Source organism: Ananas comosus, linkage group 8 (assembly GCF_001540865.1).
Source record: "Ananas comosus cultivar F153 linkage group 8, ASM154086v1, whole genome shotgun sequence".
In the NCBI taxonomy this organism is placed as follows: Eukaryota; Viridiplantae; Streptophyta; class Magnoliopsida; order Poales; family Bromeliaceae; genus Ananas; species Ananas comosus.
The window spans coordinates 1,941,983-1,967,381 of record NC_033628.1 but is presented as its reverse complement, the minus strand read 5'-3'; the positions used below and the strand labels follow the sequence as shown (position 1 = coordinate 1,967,381).

The window sequence follows — 25,399 nt, the reverse complement described above, 5'->3', positions numbered from 1 at the left end:
ATTTGAAATTTCTCTTTTTCAATATGCCTTTATACTGTTTTAGTATTTTTTTGATATTTCTCATTTTTATTTATAAATTTCTCAAATATAAAGCATATATTTTTTTAGTAATAATTTTTATTTTTGCTATTATTTTTTAAAATATTCTCAAATATTTTTTAATAATATTATTTTTTATATATCTCCGTCGTCGACACCGGTACATCATCACATTACTGGCGTCGGCACATTATCGCATTTGCCATAGTTAGAGAGGTATTTTGATTTCATCTGAATTTTTTTTAATATGCCTTTATACTGCTTTAACATATTTTTTTTTAGTATTTTCACGATTGGGGTTGTACCTATATATTTTTCCAAATTATATTATAATAGGGTGTATAGTAGTATATATATTTAATATATTTTTTGTTTTTTATCTATATTTTTCTCAAATTATTCTCAAATATTTTAAGTAATAATTATTCTCATTGTCCCATAACTGTCTCGAAACACCACCTCGTTCGGGTTGATCTTCTTCTATCGTTATATATCGTTGTCATCGTTTCGCCGGACACATTGTTGCCTTTGCCTACCTTCTATACTACTACTAATTTCTATATGTATTCGTGTTTCTTAGAAGTGTTTAGTAGTTCAAATCATCACTTTTTATTTGTATGATGTTAATCGCCTGAATTGAAGCGTAATATTGTTATTTTGTATATTTCACATGAAAAAAAATATTAATAATATTTAGATCGATTGAAACAATGATTTGGTTGGTAGAGATTATATGGTGAGGACAAAATAATGCAACACACATTGGCATGTTGGAGAGATGCTATTGCTAAGACAAGTGTTGTTCTATATTAACAGATGCGCACGTTAATTATAACACTTGATTAGGAAAATTTTTAATATTTATTTTCGTAGTATTTTAAAATTTATTTATCAGGATCAATTTATTTATGGTAGGATTGAATTTTGTGAAGTAAAATTGCGTGTGGTGTTATCCATCTATGTCGAAAAACTCAAGAAATAAAATTAACTAAAATTTTACTGTAGTGTGATGTGTGTGTTTATTAAATTTTATTTTTATTAATTTTTATCTATTTCGCGATGATTTATAATATTTACTTTATTATTTTTCTTATTTTAGGTGAAATTTGTACGAAAGGAGTTTGATCGTGACATTTTTTTATGTTAGTTAGTGAGTGGAGAATTTTGTGTTTCTTTTTCAATAATTTCAGGTTGAATGAATTTTGGTTCTTTCTTTGATAATACTGTTAATTTTATTTTTATTTACTGTTTCATTTTATTTTGGAATAATTAAATACTATATATTTGAATTTAATATATTTATAAATTTTATTTTTTAGTGATGTCGTGGATTGGTGCATTGCCACGTTGTACTGTAACTAGCATTATATTATATTTTATATATCGAGTCCTGCTACCTATGCTATTCAATAGCATGAAGTACTTGTTACTTACAAGTTTATCTGCCGTTAGATTTACTTTTTTTATCATTGTCACCGTAGAATCAACTATTCAACCAACCACCACTAAACCTTAGGGGCCCACATATCTAACCGCACATCTTGTTAATCCGATTGGCCAAAGAAATTGGTAAGCACAATTGAACGCTGGTGCTATTAATAGTTATATTAGCCTAGTTCCTCTCTTCTCTCTGTAATTATATATATATATATATTATATATATATATATTTAATATATAGTATTCCGGCTATAATATGACTATCGATAGTACCAAGCTCTTTCGGTACTATTGAGTTTTTACCGTTAGATCTACCCTTTTGCATCAATCATTTTCCACCGTTATGAATTATACTATTTAAACCAATACACACTCAACCCTAGGAACTATCAATTTAACTGGGGGCCACTATCATCCCAACCGCACATTTTTCATCTAACGGCACAAAAACTCAATTGTACCCAAAGGCTTAGCATATGAAGTTATAGTAGCATCCCACGCACATCTGTTATCTAAGGCCAAAAACTCATTGTACCAACGGGCTTAAGCACTATTATAGTATAGTAGCATATATATATATATAGTATATTACTAATATATATATATTATAGTGCAGTCTGGATTCTTCTGAAAGTACGGAGCGGCTCGTATTCGCAAATTGTTTTCGAATAGTTCGGAATTTTCGATTCGACGATTGCCTCCGTTTAGAACTTGATCTTGTAGAGTATTTTGAAGTATCAGAAAGATAAATTGCGTATTTTTTCGATATCATTTTGCCTAGTGATTCGAAGTGACTCAAAATTAACTGCTGAAAATAAAACTCGTTACAAATAGTGGATGAGTTATGAATTTTAAAATTTTTAGATGTAAAGTTATTGATCTTGTTTTATTATGATATAAAAAATTTTCTATCAAAATTTCATGTGATTTAGATATTTTTACACTGTTAGCTTGCCAAACGTCACCACGGTTCATTAAAATTATTGATTTTGAGTCCTTCGATCATTATGCCAAATGGTATAAATAAAATCACAAAATTTATTTCTTCGGTATTCAAAACTCTAGTAACTCTAGGAGTGCCGACTCGTCGATCGGTCGAAATCCAACATCAAATAACAATGGAGCAAGGGAACCAGCCCCTATATTATATCATATATATATATATAATAACTATATACTGAAAGATATTTATTAGAATACTATATACCATATTACACCTATACTATTACATTCCAATAAACTGTACACGTGTCGCCGAAGCAGACCGAGTGTGGGGCTGACTGGGCGCGGGGGCGCGGCACCGGCGCGAGGCGGTGTGCCTGAGCGCGGAGCTGGCCGACTATGGTGCGCGGGCGCAAGGAGCGCTCGGCCTGAGAGGTGGGCGCCGAAAGTGCGGCGCAGCTGGCAGAGGGGCGGTTCCGGCGCCATGGCCGTGGACGCGAGCCGACGGGGAGGGCACGCAGCGGGCGCGGCGATTGGGGCGCCTGGCGGGCTGCGGCACTGAGGCGGCGCGATGCAACACACGTCTGCGCGGACCGAAAAAGAATGCGCGGCTCTTTGGTGGCTGGGTTGCACGGGTTCAAGTGGCTCGTGGCCACATGAGAGTAGGTCAACGGTGCGACCTCTCTCTCATTTCTCTCTCTTCTTCTTATATATATTATACTCATAATATATATATATTATATATTGATATATACTATATATTACTATATATATTAAATAAATTTTATTTATAAATATATATTTATTTATTAATATATAATTATTTAGAAATATATATTTATTTATTATATATAGTATTTTATTTTTATATAGATATATTATTATATAATAATTTATTATCTAATTTACTCCTTATTTTTATAAAATATAAAATATATAAATAAATATTAAATAATTTAGACTACTAGTATTAGATATAAATATTAATTTTATAATATTGAGCATTCACATATAAATTGTACATTAAAAAATAAAAAAATTGATACAACTTTAGTTAATTTTATATTTGACGACAATTAATTGCGAGAATCACAAACAATAATTTCTCTTCTCATTCACTAACTATTGGGGGAATACGATACGTACTAAAATTATTTCACTAATTAATGGAGGACTACTATGCCTACTAAAATTTTTTGATATAATTATTGCACTATTTAAATTCTGAAATTGCTTTTTATAACTAATTTTTAAAATTAAATTTTAAAATAATTATCCACAGCATCGCGCGGATCTCTTAACTAGTTTAGAACTATAAGAGAATCTCAACTGTCGATTTCGCGCCTCTTAACTAGTTTAGAACTATAAGAGAATCTCAACTGTCTAGTTCGCGAAATTCCGTTTTTGGACGGACTCGAATGCGTTGAAAGATAATGGACGTCACTCACATAGTCTCATTTAATTAGTGTAATCGCGCGTTTAGATGCTTCAATGTTAGTTTATTTTTTGTAGACCTAGTTAATGTTTCATTGTTTCCATTGACCCAAAACTATAGCAGCCGCAGATGATGCAACAACGTAATGGCACAAGCTGTTCAGAATATAAAATTTTGAAATTATTGCATGTACCTGTTGCACCATACACCACGCTCTTAAAACCTAACTATAAAAAGCATAAAAAAAAAATTAATCGAAATTTAATGATCAAATATTGGATATATATGTTCTATAACTTTGTCAAAGATTTACATATATATATATATATATATATATATATATATATATATATATATATATGATAATATGTTAGAACCTAGGCTAATATACTATTAATAGGCCAAGTCATTGGTGCTACCAAGTTTTGGCCATTGGATTAAGAGATGTGCGGTTAGGATGATGTGGGCCCCTAGGGTTGAGTGGGATGGTTGGTTGAATAGTATGATTAACGGTGAAAATGATCAAAAAGGGTAGATCTAACGCAGAAAACTTGGTAGCACCAAGTGCTTCGTGCTATTAATAGCATAGTAGCTGGACTCTATATATATATATATATAGAGTTGAGCTAGATACTATCGATAGCAATCGGCACTTTTGCCACCCATTTGTTTCGATCATGGAGCCTCCAAATGATGATCGGCACCGTTGAACATTATCTATACATTTGAAGTATTTAGAAATTAAATTTCATGTATTTTCGATATTGCTCTCTTATCCATCGAGTGGTATAAAATGAACGGCTGAAAACAGAATATTCTTAAAAAATGATGATAGGAGTCTTAATAATCAAGATCAAGAGTATAGATTCTTGTTTTAATTGTTAAAGAATTTTCTACAAATTCAATTGATTTGGATATCTTTACCTCGTTAACGAGAAAACGTCTATATCGACCATTAAAATTATAAATAAAACCTTTGATCATTAGGCAATGATATCGAAAAGATTTGAAATTTAATTTTAAATACTTCAAATGGTATATGATATGTTCACGGTGGCCGATCGTCGATTTGGAGGCTCCATCATCGAAAATAAATGCGTGGCAAAATAATCAGTTTGCTATCGATAGGCATTCTAGCTCAACTACTATATATATATATATATATATATATATAATATAAACGTGAATGAGTGTATGGAGAGATGATACTACTATATATATATATATATATATATATATATATATATATATATATATATATATATATATTATAAAAATCACATAATTTAAGACTACTTGATGCATAGATAATAGATTTTAATTTGCGTTGAAACTTGTGACTTTTTAGAAATATGCCTTTAGAATGAAAATAGGGTGTGCACTAACGACCCTGTTGTAATAGTATTATTATATATTATAAGCATTTGATTATTTTAATTACTCTTTCATATGTCCCCTTCCAAAAAAATGAACTTATTGAGGCCTTAGATGCTACTTATTGATTCTCCACCGAAGATGCTATAGAGGGGTTGGTAACAACTGGTGTCGTATCTATATCGGGGTTGGTAACAACTGGTGTCGTATCCACAAGGTAAGAGGTCGGAATGTCAATGGACACTGCCACGTGAGACTTTTTTTTGAACCGAAATTCGATGTTGAAATTTTATAAGAAACTAAGATTGTACCTTCTATCATAATTTCGATTTTTGTATCCGAATTGTTGACGGTGATCCTTACTCGTGGTTCGTTCTCGTTCACGATCTGCAAATTAGCGGGACGTTTCGAGTTTAATTTTCTTATCCCCGGAGATGGAGCCGTCACAGACAATTGGATTAGGGTTAGAGCGGGACTCCCGTATGTTACATATTTATATATAACTTAATGTAAGAATGTTAAATCGCGTCCGTCCATTAAGAACGTGTTCAGATACATCCTAATTGTAAGATCTACCGTATCTTTATAGATCGACTTAAATAGATTGACTGTATCTTTATGGATCGCCTTAAATATATTACGTGGGCCACATCCAACATTCTCCCACTTGGTCTAGTAATATATTCATTACCGTATAGGCGATACAAAATTTTATTAGGTACCAACTAAATTATACAGCCAAAATTTTTCACTCGTCCAAGAAATCACAATAATTTGATCATAACGGTTATGCCTCAAAAGATGAACACTTTCTTCCAAGTATCAAAAGCACGAATTCCTTAATCAAATAACTTTATAAGTTACAACGGTATGAACTTATTATAAGTTTTAACTCAGAGTCACACTTTAGTGCACAATAATATTTTAATGTACAAAAGATAACTTTATGCGCATATGTGCAAAAAATCAAAATGTGTTCTTATTCAAATAAAAATAGTCTTTAAAGTCTTTATATAAGAAGAAAGCACTTAAATTGTAAATGGACTCAAGATACCTATATGATGAATATGATTCTTGAATTTATTTACCGACAATACTTTACTCATAGAATAAGCAATTATCATCTCGGTTCCAATGTGTTGGATATCCACCTTCTTCTTGTGATATTCTTTCACAGCAAGATATTTTATATCGATATGTTTGTTGCGATCTGTAATTCGACTATTCTTAGCAAAGAACACTGCAACAGAGTTGTCGCAATAAATCTTAATTGGTCATGAGATGGAATCGACAACTCTTAAATCTGAGATAAAATTTCTCAGCCATAAAGCCTGTGACGAAACCTCATAACAAACGATGAACTCTGATTCCATAGTGGATGTAGCAACTGTATCTTACTTAGTGCTCCTCCATGATATAGCACCTTGAGCAAGTAAGAAAATATATCCTGATGTGAACTTTTTAAAATTCACGCATGTAGCAAAATCAGAATCCAAATATCCAACCACCTCAAGATGATCAGAATGTTTGCAGGTGAGCATATAGTTCTTTGTTCCTTGTAAATATCTCATAACCTTTTTTGCAGCTTTCCAGTGATCAAGGCCGGAGCTGCTTTGGTATCTACTCAACATCTTCACTGCATAAGCTATATCAGATCTGGTACAGATTTGCGCATACATCAAGTTCCCTACTGTAGAGGTATAGGGTATGTTCTTCATATGTTCTCGTTCTAAATCATTCTAAAGATACTGTTTCTGATTGAACCTATCACCTTTTATAATAGGCGCAGCTGTAGGTGCACAGTTTATCATATTAAACTTTTCTAGAACTCTTTCGATGTAGGCTTTCTGAGATAGACCCAAAATCCTTTGAAATTTATTTCTGTGAATCTTTATGCCAATGACATAAGAAGCTTCACCCATATCTTACATCTCAAAATTCTTAGAAAGAAAATCTTTAGTCTCTTTATGCAAATCCAAATCACTATTTGCAAACAGAATGTCATCTACATACAGGACTGAGAAAATATATTTACTCCTACTAACCTTAAGGTATATGCATTAATCCACAATATTTTCTACGAAACCGAATGCAGTAATTACATTATGGAACTTGATATACCACTGACGGGAAGCCTGTTTAAGTATGTATATAGATTTCTTTAGTCTGCAAACAAGATGATTATTTTCATCTGTGCTAAAACCTTCGGGCTGTTGTATACAGACTTTCTCCTCTATATCCCCATTTAGAAATGCCGTTTTCACATCCATTTGATGTAACTCTAAATCGAAATGAGCTACCAAAGTCATGATAATTCTTAATGAATCCTTCTTTGATACCGGAGAGAAGGTTTCATGATAATCAATGCATTCCTTTTGAGTGAAACCTTTGGCAACAAGTCTGGCCTTATATCATTTTATGTTACCCAAAGAGTCTTTTTTGGTCTTGAAGACCCATTTACAGCCAATGGGTTTGACTCCTTGTGGTAATTCAACGAGATCCCAAACTTTGTTATCCGCCAAAGATTTCACCTCTTCCTTCATGGCATCATACCATAGAAGGTTTATCTCCATGCATGGCTTCTGAAAACGTCCATGGGTCTTTATGGTGTTCGTCATCAAAGTCAGACTCCTGAAAATAGACTACATAATCATCAGGAATTGCAAATCTCCTTTGTCTTGATGATCTTCTTAAGTCAACCTTTTTCCGCAGATTTTCATTATTCTGTGCAGCTGGCTCTATAATTATCTGTTCTTCTTGGGACAGATCTTTCTGGGGAGGTTCAATTGGTTCAGCATTTTCATACTCTAAGATTAGTTGATCTCCATTACGGTCAAATTGACCTCCTAGAAGAGCAACTAGATTATTATCTATTGATGGATAACCAGTTGAATCCCTTATTTCCTCAAAATTCATCTTTTGAGGAACAACACTCCCACTAGCTTCAGAATCCTCAAGAAATTTAGTATTCCTGGCCTCAATTATCTTGGAAAGGTGATTTGGACAATAGAACCTGAATCCTTTGAAGTTTACCACATAGCCAATGAAATATCCACTGACTGTTCGAGGGTCCAACTTCTTTATGTGTGGATTATAAACCCTCACCTCAGCTGGACATCCCCATACATTCAGGTGATTTAAACTAGGTTTCTACTCTTTCCATAACTCAAAAGGAGTTTTGAAAATAGCCTTCGATGGAATCCTATTTAAAACATACACCGCTGCCTTTAGTGCTTCACTCCAAAGAGAAGATGGAAGACAAGAGCTACTAATCATGCTCCTTACCATGTCCATGAGTGTTCTATTCCTCCTTTCGGCAACGCCATCTTGTTGGGACGTACCAGGTATCGTATACAGTGCAATGATGCCTTCACCTTTGAGGAATTGACCAAATGGACCGATCATTTGACCTTTATCCGTATGTCTTCCATAATACTCACCCCCTCTGTCGGACCTTACAATCTTGATTTTCCTATCCAATTGTTTCTCTACCTCAGCCTTATAAGCCTTAAAAGTATTAAGAGCCTCAGCTTTTTCAAATAAGAGGTAGAGATACATATATCTTGAATGGTCATCAATGAATGAGATAAAATATCTCTGACCGTTGAAACATGGAGCAGGAAAAGGTCGACAGATATCTGTATGTATGATCTCAAGAATTTCGTAACTCCTTCTGGCACATTTAGTGGTATTTGTGTTAGTATGCTTTCCCTTTATGCATTCCACACAAGTACCAAAATTGGTAAAATTAAGATCTTGTAAAATCTTTTTTTACCAACCTCTTTATCCTCTCTAAAGAGATATGAGCTAAACGCTTATGACATAAATAGGAGGAGTTTTCTTTAATAATGTTCCTTTTAACACCAATGTCATAATCAATATTAAAATTATTTTCAAAAGATTGACTCAAATTAAATTTGTACAAATCATTTACCAAATAACTATTGCCAACAATAACATTATCGGAGAACATAATAAAATATTCATTTTCAAATAAAAATTTGAAGCCTTTATTTCTCAATTTAGAANTACCAAATAACTATTGCCAACAATAACATTATCGGAGAACATAGTAAAAGATTCATTTTCAAATAAAAATTTGAAGCCTTTATTTCTCAATTTAGAAATAGAAACTAAATTTTTAGAAAATTTAGGAATATAAAAAGTATCCTCAAGTTCAAGTACAAAACTAGTACTAAGTTCTAAAATAAATTTTCCTACGGCTTCAACTTGAGATTTATTTCCTTCTCCACTAATTAAAATTCTTTCATTTGGCTTTAATATCGTTAGATTGTGAAAACCCTGTATGGTATTTGAGATATGTACAGTAGTTCCAAAGTCAATCCATCATGTGTTTTTAGAAACATTAACTAAATGAGAATCATAACAAATATAGATAGTTTCAATACCCTTCTTTTCGAGCCAAACTTTATAGGAGCTGATAAACTGCTCCTCAATAGCCTTTAGGTAATCCTTGACTTTATCACATTCTGCAATCGATCCCCTTATACTTTTTGATATTTTAGACTTTATGAGTATCAAACTTAAGCGGTTAGATCGCTCCCACTTTTCCTGCGCGGATTTCTGCTGTGGAGTCATTGGCCCTACTACCTTAGGCGGTTGCTCAACGCGCAAAACCAAGTCTAAATCCATATAATCCAAAGTAAAAGAAATAATTTTCTTTCAATCAGAATAATTGTCCCCAGTAAGCATAGGAATATGAGAAACATCATTAAGAAATACAATAGAGGAAGAGGTTGCAAAAATAAAAAAAAAATTGAACTTCATCGCCTACTATAAGATAATAATCTTTAGATTAGATAAATTCTACCTTTCTGAGGGCAGAGGCGCTACACGCATAGAATTTATCTACTTTAATAATAAGACTAGCAGAAAACTAATTTCTAAATAACAAGATTTCTGTACCTGTGGGCATAAGAAAACTCGCTATCTAGAAATTCAATCTACTATCTTATTCCAGTCAAAATTAAGAAAATTATTTTATTTGACTGCAATAAATAGTCAAATTTTAATTCAATATCAATAATACCTTATATATTTTTTATTATCTATAGGATGCTGTGGCTACTCCTGAGCATAATGAAAAATACAAATAATCTTATTTGACATTGAATGACCATTTAGAATAAATTGAGAATCCATATGAATTTTCCGGTTAACTTTAATTCAATATCATCTTATAAAAATTTCGTAAGTGATCATATACCATGATTAGGATACTGTGGCTACTCCTAAACATAGTTGATCTCATAAGTCCGTATATGATATGAATGACCGAAAATTTCATATTATTTCAAAACGCAGTGGAAAAAGAATAAAAGTCTTGAATAATTTTCTTAAGAATCTTATGTGACTCAAGATTTATAAACTGTATAAAGTCTATATACTCTACTCTTAAATTTTCATGATCACCTTATATATATTTAGAGTAATAATGTAAAAATATACCGTAAAATATTAAACTAAACATACTACTTTATATTATGAATAAACAAACGAGAGGAATAGAAATTATATATAACAAATATCAAAAGTTATACGTAATTTTAATATATAGACTTCTTCAAAATGAGTTACGAAAGAAAATTATAAACCAAAATTATAAATATATATATACATATATATTTATTCTCTTATCCTTATTCATTAAGAAAAAATAAATAAATACTTTTTTTTTTTTATGATTGGACCGCTACCTTAGGCTGCTCCACATTAGGCTGCATTGTGCAGTCAACAAATCTTTTTTTTAATTTTTGTTTATTGCATTGACCGCCACCTAGTGCGGCCCCTTGTGGGCCGCACATTACGCACCCTCGGGTGGCGTGGTGGCCCGAGTCCGCCACACTACTCCCTTTTTTTTTTTTTTTTTTTTTTTTTGTTTTGATTCGGAGCCGCAACCCCCTCATTCCAATGGGGCTTGCTTTATGCTGCCTCTGTAGAGGGACGCCTATTAAGGTGGTGCAATTTCATCGATTTCGATTGCGGCCAGCCAAGCGACGTCGTTTCTCTAAACGCTGGTCTCGATTGAGATCGGCCGACGTTACCGTTAACACAAACCATCAACGAATTTATTTATTTATTTTTCTTTAATAAAAAGAAAATCAAATGAAATCCAGAAAGAAACGAAAATTCGGCAAAAGGTTCTGCTCTGATACCACATGTTGAAATTTTATAAGAAACTAAGATCATACCGTCTACCATGATTTCAATTTCTGTACCCGAATTGTTGACGGTGATCCTTGCTCGTGATTCGTTCTCGTTCGCGATCTGCAAAGTAGCGGGACGTTTCGAGTTTGACAATTGGATTAAGGTTAGACCGGAAATCTCGTATGTTACATATTTATATATAACTTAATATAAGGATGTTAAATCACGTCCGTCCATGAAGGACGTGTTCAGATATATCCTAACCGTAAGATCTACCGTATTTTTATAGATCAACTTAAATAGATTGACCGTATCTTTATAAATCGCCTTAAATATATCACGTGGGCCACATTCAACATTCGAGTCCGGGTTTAATCAATACTAAATGGATATGATTTTTGTTATGATTATTATATGTACCTGAATCCGAACACCACAGGTTTAACTAATGCGCGCTAATTAAACATATTTTATTTCAGTTATGAATATAAAATTCCAACCCGTTCGAATTCAGGTTCAGTTGTGGTTATTGTAACACACAGTGAATACGAATCCAAACCCAGAACCAAAACGGTACATATGCAACCATATGTTATTACCCAGATAATATAAAGTGATAGGATGTAACTAATTGCCATTTCAAGTAAATTGGACAGCGTCACCAAATAATTAATAAAATAGTTGGTGGTAATTACAAAATTCAACTTAATTTGTCATTTTCAGAGTCAATAGTTATGCAATGAAGTATCTATTTTCTCTCAAATTTCTCTCCAATTTTTTTTTTTCTCTCTTCCTCACCATCCATCAAAATTGATGAATTGTTAGGAAGTTAGAATACAATGGCTGATGTTCTCTTAATAGCACAGTAATCCTACTATATATATATATATATATATAGAGTTGAGCTAGAATACTTGTAAAAGTATCACCCAAGTGATACTTGTGTGTTTTTAATCCTTGGATGGAGAGATGTGAGGTTGAGATGATGATGGTAGGTAGTGGTAGGTGGTGGTAGGTGGAATAGTATTTGATCCAATGACTATTAGTAATCAAAAAGTAGATCCAATGACTAAAAACACACAAGTATCACTTGGGTGATACTTGTAAAAGTATTCTAGCCCTACTATATATATATATATATATATATATATATATATATATATGTGTGTGTGTGTGTGTGTGTGTGTGTGTGTGTGGGGTTTGNTATCCGTTTGATTATACTATTCAACGAACCACCGACTCAGCCCTAAGGGGCCCACATCATCCTAACAGCACATCCCTTAATTAAAGGGTCGAAAACTTACGAGCACTAATGACTAAGTTCTTTTAAAAACATAGGAGCTCAATTTTATATATATATATATATATATAGGCCATGGCTACTATACTATTATGAGTATTGGAGCCCTACTACTCATAAGTTGTTTTCGATGTTGGAGCTTCCGAATCGACGATCCACCCCGTTAAATATAATCTAGAGTATTTGAAACTTCTAGAAAATAAATTTCGTAAATTTTCGAAATCATAATAAAGTCCATCAAACGGGCATAAAATGAACGGTCAAAATTGAACGACGACCTAAAAAAGGATGATCGGATCCTTCAATTCAAAATCGGAATTATTGATCTTTTTCTAGGTAGTGAATGAAATTTTCTATAAAAAATTCAACAAATTTCGATTCTTTTACACCGTTAAACTAGCAAGTATCCCATACCGGCCATTACAAATTGTCAAATTTGTGACCTCTTGATCGTAAGGTAAATGATGGCGAAAAATTATAAAATTTAATTTCTAGAAGTTTTAAATCCTGCAAATAACGTTTAACGGTATGGATCATTAATTTGGAAGCTCTATCATCGAAAATAATTTATGAGTACGAGAGCGATCGTACTCATAATAATATAGTAGCCGGACCTTATATATATATATACATTAACCGACCGTCCCTGGAGCAAGTGGCAAAGGGCTTGATAGTTGGTACCCGAGGTCCCAAGTTCGAATCCTAATTGATTTACAATTCCAGCTAAGTTTATTTCTAAATGAAATAAACAAAGCACATCCTTTTATTCAAGAGCTAAAAATCCAATAGCGCCAAGTATTTAGTACTATTTATAATATAGTAGTCATATATATATATATAGAATTATGCTACTATACTATCAATAGTACCAAGCCTTTGGTACTATTGAGTTTTCGGCCGTTGAATGAAAGGATGTGCAGTTAGGACAATAATAGTCCCCGATTAAATTGATAGTGGTTTCCCTAGGGTTAAGTGGGTGGTTTGTTTAATAGTATAATCTAACGGGTGAAAATAATCAAAGGGTAGATCTAGCGGTAGAAAACTCAATAGTACCAAGGGCTTGGTACTATCGATAGTATAGTAGCCGGACTCTATATATATATATATGGGCTCCTATATTTTTAAAAGTATCAAGTTTTTGGTACTTGTAGATTTTTTGCCATTGAATTAAGAAATGTGTGGTTAGGATGATGTGGCCACCCTAGAGTTGAGTGGTTGGTTGGTTGAATACTATGATCTAACGGTTGAAAATGATAAAAAAATATAGATCTAACGGTAAAAATGTACAAGCACTAAGTGTTTGGTGCTTTTACAAGCAGCATAGTCGGACTATATATATATATATATATATATATTAATATTATATATCTATATATATATATATATATATATAAAGTTGAACTAGAATGCTATCGATAGCAAACGGGCTCCAAATTCTGAATCAAAATCTGCAGGAAATAATAATGAATCTCATAGAAATCTAATCAAAGGGATTGATTGATCAAAGAAATTGATTATGGGGAAATCTGATTACATGATTCTAGCATCAATCATTGTATAAGCTACTATAATTGTATATTCCTTCTTATCTTCCTTCTTCTGAAACTTGTGTATTTATATATGATGTAAGAATCAAATGCAAGAAGTGTAGAGAATTTTTCTCTCTAATTCCACTTCTATTATTTTGCTTCTTTATGGTATCAGAGCAGAACCTCTGCATCTGAGACCGAAATGTTTTCTCAAGCATGGCGAAAAACAATTCCGAGTTGACGATTCAGAGCTTTCATCAAATGGCAAGTCTAGTATCAGTTAAACTCTCCTCCTCCAATTTTTTATTGTGGAAATCACAAATTTACCCCCTCATTCGTAGTGCACATCTTCTTCATCACATAGAAGAAGATGCACCTACAAAAATAATTTTAAAAGGAGATAAGGAGGAAGAAAATCCAGAATACATAATCTGGATTAATAATGATGGACTCCTTACCAGCTGGCTCTTAGGAACTATGGCAGAGGAAGTCCTTGGCTTGGTTATTGGATGTAACAATGTAAGAGAAATATGGAAATGTCTAGAAGAACATTTCCTTGCTTCTACCAAAGAGAAAGAAATGCATCTAAAGAACCAGCTATCAGTTCTGAAGGGAAATCAACCTTTAGATGAATTTATTAGAAAATTCAAACACTCATGTGATTGTCTTGCTGCAATACAACAACCCTTAGATGATGTTGATAAAGTCTTTCAATTATCGAGAGTCCTAGGATCTCGTTATAGAGCTTATAACTTAGCTGTTCTATCAAAGCCACCATATCCTACCTTCAATGAATATATCATGGGGTTACAAGGATTTGAACAGCAATTACTTCTAGAAGATGAGGAGGAGAAAACCAAAGTACCAAATTATGCTCAAGCCTTCATTGCCCAAAGAGGAAGAGGAGGTCGTGGCAGGAACAATGGAGGACGCAATTTCAATTCGAGAGGAAGAGGATTTGTTCAATTTGGAACCTACAATAACCAGGGCGGTCGAAACAATAGAAACCTTTTCACAAATACTACTCCACAATCTCAACAAGAAAATTTCCAAAAAAAAAAATCAGCAACAACCCAATCAAGGTGAAGTTTCTTTCCAAATTTGTGGTATATCTGGTCATATTGCTCTCAAATGCTTCTACAGATTTGATCATGCATATCAAAGCGAAGATCTGCCACAAACCTTTGCTGCAATGTCTTTGCGAAATGATAAAGATCCAACCTTCTATGCCGATACTGCAGCCACAGCTCATATGACATCAGACGCAGGTATTCTTCATTCTAAATATCCATATCACGGTAAAACAAAAGTCTATACTGGTGATGGAACTGCCCTTCCTATTACACATACTGGATCAACATCAATTGGATCTGTTAAATTGAACAATGTGTTAGTAGTACCTGAATTGAAAAAGAATCTGCTATCCGTTAGCCAATTTACTGAAGAAAATTCATGTGTTTTTGTATTCTCATCAACTGGTTTTGTGATAAAGGATCCAATAACACAAAAGATTCTAGCTAAAGGAACTAAGACAGAAAAGCTTTATGCACTAGAGGAAGGAGAAGAATATGCACTTGCAGTTCTGAAACCAGGAAAGGCAGTAGATTCAATTTGGCACTCTCGATTAGGACATCCGCATTCTCGTATTCTACAAACTTTAGCTTCAAATAATGTAATAAAGGTTTCTTCGTAGACTAGACCAGTTGGTCTTTGCACTAGTTGTCGAATGGGGAAAAGTTGTAAGCTTCCTTTTTCGCTTAAAAATGAAAGGTCTAAGTTTCCTTTTGAGAAAATACATTGCGACTTATGGGGTCCTTCACCTATCCGTTCTGTCCAAAATTTCCAATACTATGTTATCTTTGTGGATGATTTTAGTAGATTTACTTGGTTTTATCCACTCAAAAAGAAATCTGATTTCTTCAATTGCTTTCTGAAATTTCAACGGTTGATTGAGAATCAATTTGAAAGAACTATCAAAATCTTTCAATATGATGGCGGAGGAGAGTTTGCTAAAGCTGAATTTCTTGAACATTTAGCCCAGTGTGGTATTCGCCAACAAATTTCTTGCCCAAGGACTCTGGAACAAAATGGCGTTGCCGAAAGAACGCATCGCCATATTGTTGAAACAGGGCTAATGATGATGCTTCATGCTAATATGCCGCAAAGGTTCTAGGTTGAAAGCTTTTCAACAGCAACATACCTAATTAATAGGCTGCCCACTCCTGTTCTAAACTCAAGCACACCTTTCCAACAATTATTTGGGAAAAAGCCAGATTACTCCTTTCTCAAGGTCTTTGGGTGTCGGTGTTTTCCATATTTAAGAAATTATGCATCCAACAAGCTCCAACCTCGCTCACTGCCATGTGTTTTCATTGGTTACAGTCCACTGCACAAAGGATATCGATGTTTACATCCGCCAACACAAAGGGTGTTCATTTCTAGACACGTGGTGTTTGATGAGTATTTTTTGCCATATACTGATCTCAACAATTTATCTAAAAGTGTTGATACACATGGGGAGTTTAGTACATACTCAGATTATGATGAGTGGATTCGTGCACCAAATCAGTTCTGATACCATAAAGAAGCAAAATAATAGAAGTGGAATTAGAGAGAAAAATTCTCTACACTTCTTGCATTTGATTCTTACATCATATATAAATACACAAGTTTCAGAAGAAGGAATATAAGAAGGAATATACAATTAATTATAGTAGCTTATACAATGATTGATGCTAGAATCATGTAATCAGATTTCCCCATAATCATTCCTTTGATCAATCAATCCCTTTGATTAGATTTCTATGAGATTCACTATTATTTCCTGCAGATTTTGATTCAGAATTTGATTTTGCTCTATCAATTAGATAGTAAAAAAGAAAGAAAGTATATATAATAAGCCGCTAAAATGGATTCTTTAAAAATTCTGTGAAATTATCTTCAACATTTTTTACACTATATATAAGTAAACTTTTTTTTTTGTCGAATTATTCCGAATATATATTCTATTACCAATAAACAGTATTTTTAATGGAGCTGCGAGATTTTATAATAAATTTATAGATATATACGTTGTAATGTATGAACATGTAAATGTCATCTTGTTTTTGAAAAGATTTAGTAAAACGGAAAAAAAAAATCTAAAGTACAATGTTGTATAATGTAATTAAGCCTCTTAATTAATATTGCATGCATGTATGTATATACAAATTAAGTATAATTATACGTAGATGTATAAAGTAATTATACGTATATACTTTTGAAATGTCAAATCAACGCCTGCAGACGAATCATATCACTCTGCAGATAAATTAAGTTTGATTCCTTGGGCGAAGGACATCTTGAAAAATTGCATATTAACACCAGTTAAATAGTTAAATATCATCTCAGTCCCTTCAATGCTTTAAATTACTTGTCAAAAAAAGATATTCTACCATAGATGTTTGTAATTTTTTTAATTTCACTCAATAAACTTTTTCGACCATATTTTATCCTTAGTTATATATTATCTATATGAGTTTGGTGACAGAATAATCAAAGAGTTAAGCATTTTATCCTATGTATAGGTCAAATATAGTTTGAATTTGACAAATTATTTATTCTTGTGAAAGTGAAATATTACTAGTTGCTCCCCACTATTATCCGCTACTCTTATTAAAAAATAGCAAACATGATTCTGATGTGATGGTGGAGGATAAAAATAACATGACAAATCAAACCCAAATTTTTTATTTTTCTTTATCCTACATATTAATTTATATTTAAATTATAAATAAAAATATTTATATTTTAATTATTATTATCAAACGCAGGTCACTAGTTTTTTTTTTTTTTTTTTTTTTTTTTTTGTTTTAACATCCTAAATTTTAATGGTGAAAAATTATGGATTAACTGATGATAGCCGGCCAAGTGACAACAAGAAATTAACATACCTGCAAGCTTCTAAAATAATAATAATTTCCAAATAATTTTCTCAAATAATATTTTTTGCAGAAGCTTAACTGGTTTGCACATCACGTGCACATGCAAGCTCTTACAAGTTTTGTTTTTACTTTTTTAAATGTATGCCAAGACAATAAACTGTGGAATTGGTTAAAAGATGGAGAGTTTTTATTTTATATTTTATTTTTATTTTTTTTAAGATGAAGGAGCTTTAATTTAACACCATATGTACAAGCATATGTATACAGCCTAGCTAGTTCGAAAGATTCTACTTATTAACATTTATAAATGGACTCTTACTAAAGTTTCTTTGTCATTCCTTTGAGCGATGACCAAGTACTTGGCTTAGAAGGATATCCATTAATATTATTCGCTTAATAAATTGAGTCTAATTTTTTTATTAAAGTCAAAGTATATATTTAGCAATTTAATTAACTAGTTGAGTTCTCTCTTGGGAGGCAGAGGGAGAGAAGAAATTATTGCTTAGACCTGGTTAACAAGTTAGCCAAAATTCAGCAAAAAATCTAATTAAATATAGTTATAAATCGATTATTAAATGTGATTCGCGATATCTAAATAGCCAAAATATATACAGTGTGAGGATTGTAGGGTCGTAATGATAGTAGTCTCCCTTAGGGTTGAGTAGTTTTTCTATAGTTGAGTGGTTCCTCTACGATAATAATATTAATCTAAAGACCATAAATAATCAAAGGGATCGATTCAATGACTAAAAAGTTAAAAGCATCAACTACCTTCTACTTTCGGAAGTATACTAACTCTACTATATAGGAAGTACCAGCTCTCTTATAATTTTTTGAGAGATTGATAGTATGTTACCGGCTTCGTTTATTTCATTTAGAAATAAGCTTAGCTGGAGATGTGAATCAAATAGGATTCGAACTTGGGACCTCGGGTACTAACTTTTTAGCCCTTTGCCACTTGCGCTAGAAACAATCGGTGCTCTCTTATATTTTTGAAAGTATAATAATTATACTATATATATATATATATAGTTTTAAAATACTATATTGAAACTTTTAAGAGAAAGGTTTAATAAACGAGTGCACGTTGGACCATGTCCACGCAATAATTTCTGAAGAGAGAAGCTCACGCGTTGTGGCAGCAAGTTAAGCTAGGTTTGCAATCCAAAGAATTGTAATCTAACAACTTCCACAATCTAAAGATCAAGTTTCAAGCATTAATATTGTCAAATTTTTTTAGCAAACTTTAATTACCCCTCTATATATGATTTAGGATATTTTTATTTAATATTTTATAATTCAAAAATTGCACTTAATTATGATATATATATTTTTTTTTTGAGAGATAGGTAGCACGCTACCCGTTTTGTTTATTTCATTTAGAAATAAACTTAGCAAGAAATGTGAATCAACTAGGATTCGAACTCGGGTCTAGGGTACCAACCATCAAGTCCTTTGCCACTTGCTATGATTCAAAAATTGCACTTAATTATGATATAGTTATCGTCAAATAGAATAGTAAAGTAATATTTTTGAAATACTATATGTTACTACTTTGAATTAACGATAGGCATTTACAGTGAAATCAAAATAAAATCATAAAATTATTAAGTGTAACTCAATTTTTGAACTATAAAGTTACAAAGTAAAAGTAAGTTAAACTATAGTGAGAATACTTAGCATTTCTCTTCGCCGCGGCCACGACCATCTATATATGTTAGATGCATGCCATAATCACAAACTGCAAAGGTTCGTAGTCATGGAGTTATCCTACTCTATCTCCTTCCTCCTCATGTCATTTTTTTTCGTGATCTCTCTATACCAACTCTGCAAACACGTCTTCCCAAAGCGGCGACGCGACGATGATCATCGCGTGAGCAACATGAGCAGCTGCAGCGACCACGTTGACGTCGCGGCCCTGTCGCTGCCGCTGCCCCCGGGGCCGAGGCCGCTGCCTCTGGTCGGCAACCTGCACCAGCTGGGCCGGCGGTCGCCGCACGCGGCGCTGGCGCGGCTGGCGCGGCGGCACGGCCCGCTGATGAGCCTGCGGCTGGGGGGGAGGGCGACGGTGGTGGTGTCGACGCGCGCGGCGGCGCGGGCGATGTTCACGGAGCACGACGCGGCGCTCGCGGGGCGCACGGTGTACGAGGCCATGCGCTACGGCGGCGACGGCGAGAACGAGGGCTCGATCATCACGGCGCAGGTCGGCCCCGCGTGGCGCATGCTGCGCCGCCTCTGCGCCACCGGCTTCTTCACCGCCGCGCGCCTCGACGCCCTGCGCGGCGTCCGCGCCGCCTGCGTCGACCGCCTCGTCCGCCGCCTCCGGGCCGCCGCCGGCAGCCCCGTCGACCTCGGCCGCCTCCTCTTCCTCACCGCCTTCAACCACACCGGTACGTACACTACTAGTTTACTTTTCTTTTATTTTTTTTCCTTCTCTTAATTTATTACACAAAGAAAACACACCGTTAATTCTCTCGCAACTTAATTAATATATATATATATATATATATATGGATGATTTTGACTCTCATGGAAAAAGAAAAATTACAACACCATCAATTAAAGGTCTTAAATTTTATACTAGTTTTTTTTTTTTTTTTTTTTTTTTCTAATGCTAATTTTTTTTAAAAAAAGAAAATTGACTAAGCTTTGGAAAAATAGCTACAACTCCAGTTGTAAAATTTATAACCCTTCTTGATGAGTTGTAGAGACGAACGAAGAACATTTCTCACATTGTTGAAGCCTTTGAATCGATGAGAGGGGGAAGAAAAAAAAAGAATAAAAAATAAATTTAGAATATCACGCCGCGTTGGGTTCGACTCTTGCGTGCTTTAAAATTCGCGCGGGAAAAAATCGAGATGTAGAAAAGAGTGTTCCAAAAATAAAGTGGCTCATAGAAATTGAGAGGAGAAATACTATTTGTATTTTCAAAAATTATATATAAAAATTACTTTATACTTTTTCTCTTCGAAAAGTTAAATATTTTTTAAAACAATTAAATATTAAAAATTACCGATAAAATTTAGTGATAAAATGTTAGTTTTAGAATGACACGTGCCTTTAGAAATTTAAAGGTAACTTATGTTTTTAGAGAAAAACGGTTGTTCTACGCATGTGCAGGTAATCTTGTGCTATCGCGGGACTTGCTGGACATGAAGGAAGGCGAGGAGTTCTTCTACCACGCAGGGCGGATAATGGAGCTGGTGGGGAAGCCCAACGTCGCCGACTTCGTGCCATGGCTGCGATGGCTCGACCCGCAGGGGATACAGCGCGGGATGGCAGAGCACATCGGGCGAGCGCTGGAGATAGTCGGCGGGTTGGTGAAGGCGAGGGTGGCCGAGAGGGAGAACGGAGTGCGGTGTGGGGACGAGAAGAAGAAGGATTTGCTCGATGTTTTGCTGGAGTTCGAAGGGAATGGAGTGGATGAACCACACAAACTCTCTTTCGATACTATCAACAAAGTTATTGTGGTAAGTGAAAGTGTAAGATTTATATCCAATTCTGCAAAATATATCGTACATATCAACCATATATTAGTTTTACCTTTGCATAGAGTCATATATACTTAATCTCCTCAGACTTAAAGGTTACAAATTCAATTTCTCAATCTGTATCCAACTGTAATAAGATATGAGATCGTAGAATCCTCGTATAATTTTTTGTATTAATGTACAGAGTTCGTCTAAACTATGAAACATTTAAAAAAAAGATATTATTCAATCTTTTAAAATATTTGATTTTGTTATCCAACTCTTTAATCATAAGTAGCTACGCCAAATTTCATGTTGTTGGATTGATAGGCAGAGACAAAGCAAGTACGTCGTTTTCACAAAAAAAAAAAAATAGCCACATATGATGAGGACATATATATACATCCCTTGCATCCATTAATTAACTTTGTACTTGACCAACCGTTTTTAAAACAAATGGCAAAAACTTGATGGTTAGTATCTGAGATCTCAAGTTCGAATCCTAGTTGATTCACATTTTCAGCTAAATTTATTTTTTAAATGAAATAAATGAAACGGACAGCGTACTACCTATCTCAAAAAAAAAAAAAAAAACTTTGCACTTGTTCCTTTCACCTGCATAAATTCATGGAAAAATTTCAAAAACCCTCCTTGTGGTTTCGCACTTTCTCACTTTAGTACCCTGTGGTTTAAAACGTATCAATTTGCCCCCCTGTGGTTTCGTTTTTCTTTTTTTGTTATCAATTTTATTATTATTTTTTTCTTAAATCGGTGACAAAGTTAAAATTAAAGAATACTAAAGTAAATATTCGATAAACATAGATGTTTATCTGAAGTTTTTTGTATATAATGTAACGAAATATTAACGAAAAAACTTCCGAAAAGATAAAAATGAAACCACAGGGGAGCAAATTAATACGTTTTAAACCACAGGGTAGTAAAGTGAGAATGCGCAAAACCACAGGGAGGTTTTTTTGAAGTTTTTCCTAAATTCATTAACTAATTCAGATATTAGTTGTAAACAACATATTAAATATGCAATACGATTTTGTACGCTAATTGATATTATTATATTATTACATATTTGGGTCGTATAAAGTTACTAAAAATAAGCAATTAACGAAAACGAAATAAAAGTACAGAGCACGTGAATTTCCCTCCTTTTTACAGTGGGTTGTCGATTTGGAATATCGTTTGTACTGTACCTACGGTTGCTGCTTCTGTGTAATTTTCTGCAACTGAATTATTAGCCGTACGTTTAACTTTGTACGTACCATCCACGAGAAAACTTTGATGTACATGATACATCGTATCAATAGTACGTATAGCACTGTCTATAAATTTAAAATACAATATAAAGATTAATAGAATATAATAATATAGCAGTGTCTTTGAAAAAAAAGTTATAAATAGTAAATAAAAAAGTACTAAATCACAGTATGGTTGAGTGCAATTGAGTCTAAGAATAATTGTCACCGTATATATACTAGAGTAGCTAGGGTCCTCAATCAGCCGAACATGAGGAGACTGCATCAATTGGTATTCGATCGTTTATTTAAATGAATCGGCTCGTTAATATATCGAGATGAAAAATTCAGCTCGTATTTTACTTATTCATTGATGAGTCAAACATGAACTGTCTTACGAATAACAAATTAGACCGTCAGTTATATATACTCATGAATAAAATGCTGAAAAAAAATGTATATTAATATAATAACTTAAAATTCAAATAATATAGATCTCTTTACATTTGAGTTGGCCTAGACTCCAAATCGTAGAACACGAGCAAGCTGATTAAGCTCGCGCTCGACTTATTAAAATTTTGTGGTGAAAAATTTAGTTCGTATTTAACTCAGTTTAAAGCATGAGCAGCGAGCAGGATTGTCGGCCCTAAAAGCAGCTAACTAAATATAAGAAATTATATATACAGGAAATATTCATCGCCGGGATCGACACGACGGCGGGGACGATGGAGTGGGCGATGGCGGAGCTGCTGCGGGACCGGTCGGCGATGGCGAAGGCCCAGTCCGAGCTGCGCAGCGCCGCCGCAGACGGCGAGGTGGAAGAGCAGCGGCTGACGGCGCTGCCGTACCTGAGGGGCGTGATCAAGGAGACGCTGCGGCTGCACCCGCCGCTGCCGCTGCTCGTGCCGCACCGCGCCATGCGGGCGTGCTCCGTGCTGGGGTTCGGCGTGCCCGAGGGGGCGCAGGTGCTGGTGAACGCGTGGGCGCTGGGCAGGGACCCGGAGACGTGGCGCGAGCCGGGGCGGTTCTGGCCGGAGCGGTTCGGCGAGGGCGGGGAGGCGGCTGCGGTGGAGTTCAAGGGCCGCCACCACGAGTTCATCCCCTTCGGCTCCGGCCGCCGCATGTGCCCCGCCATCCCCCTCGTCTCCCGCCTCCTACCTCACGTCCTCGCCGCCCTCCTCCTCGCCTTCGACTGGGACCTCCCTCCTCCTCCTCCTGCTGCCCGCGCCGACGTCGACATGGGCGAGCGCATGGGCATCTCGCTCCGCAAGGCCGTGCCCCTCGTCGCGGTGCCCGTCCCGTGGCGCGGCACGCGCGAATTTTAAAGCAGGGTTGCATGCATGCATGCATGCATGCATGCGTTCACGTACGTGGTATATATATAAATATTTCTAGAGAGAGTGTGAGTTTAGCTGGTATATTATTGATAGAATATGAATAGTATTTTCTATTATTTTTTCACCTTTGGATTAATTACTACTATTCCACCAATCCTTACAACACTATAAACATCCAATGGTAAAAAAATTAATAGTAAATATTATTTTCGTATTATCAATAATATTCTATCTCCTACGTACACATGCATATAGAATGCGACCGAAATACTATTGTTAGTATGAAAATAGTATTTGCTATCTATTTTTTTTTTTTTACTATTGGATGCCAAGAGCTGAGTTGTAGTAGGTGGAATAGTAGTAATCCAACAGTGAAAAAATAAATAGTAAATATTAATTATATACTGTCAATAGTACAATAGCTGAACTCTATATATATGTATCTTCATATTTTGATTTGGTTCTGTAGTTTTAAGTTCCGATACTTTCACGTAAATGGCAATTTAGGCTCTAAGAATTTAAGATAATTAAAAATATGTATGTTGATGTTATAATTCCATGTTTAAAAACGATGAGCTAAAGGGAACGGACAAGGCCGTTTTGGCTGATAGGATGAGTCGATTTATATATAATTGGCTCGCGGAATTGGTAGGGAATGTTCGATCAAGGGGCCGCTTGTATATATATATATATATATATATCCCACGTTTGATAGCTAGTGTAATTGCTTGGATACTGCTCCCACCAACATAATTAAATAATATTTAGGAAAAAATAATTATTTTTTTTCTTTTTTTTTTAATTTATTTTTTGTTTAGTTTATATGCCGGCAATTAAAATGGGACAGGATTAATTTGTTTGATGCTTTATAAAATTGTTGAGGATTAATTGATTAGCCGGCAAAAGGTACTCGGAAATTTTTTTATAATAATTATTCTAAATAGGGATATATATATATATATATGAGTAATGCTTCTATATGGTGAGAAAGCGTGATGAGAAAACATTTCATTAATTTGTNATATATACACGTACGTCACACCATTTCATGGTGTTGAGATCTCGTACAATACACCTATATACCTAGTACGGTATTAATTCCACGTCCCATATGACTCTTATTTGGTCTCCGTTGGATAAGAGTTGCTGAAAATATGGTTTTTATATTTTGAAAGGTTTTAAAAAAGAAAAATTTA

At 34.3% G+C, this 25,399-nt stretch overlaps 1 protein-coding gene across 1 annotated transcript; it reads left to right on the top strand.

The window, feature by feature from the left end:
- LOC109714069 (geraniol 8-hydroxylase-like) lies at nt 20,032-24,191 on the top strand. The gene is made up of 3 exons (XM_020238477.1): nt 20,032-20,539; nt 21,270-21,619; nt 23,553-24,191. Exons 1-3 carry the CDS (start codon nt 20,032-20,034, stop codon nt 24,189-24,191), a joined length of 1,497 nt encoding a protein of 498 aa, XP_020094066.1.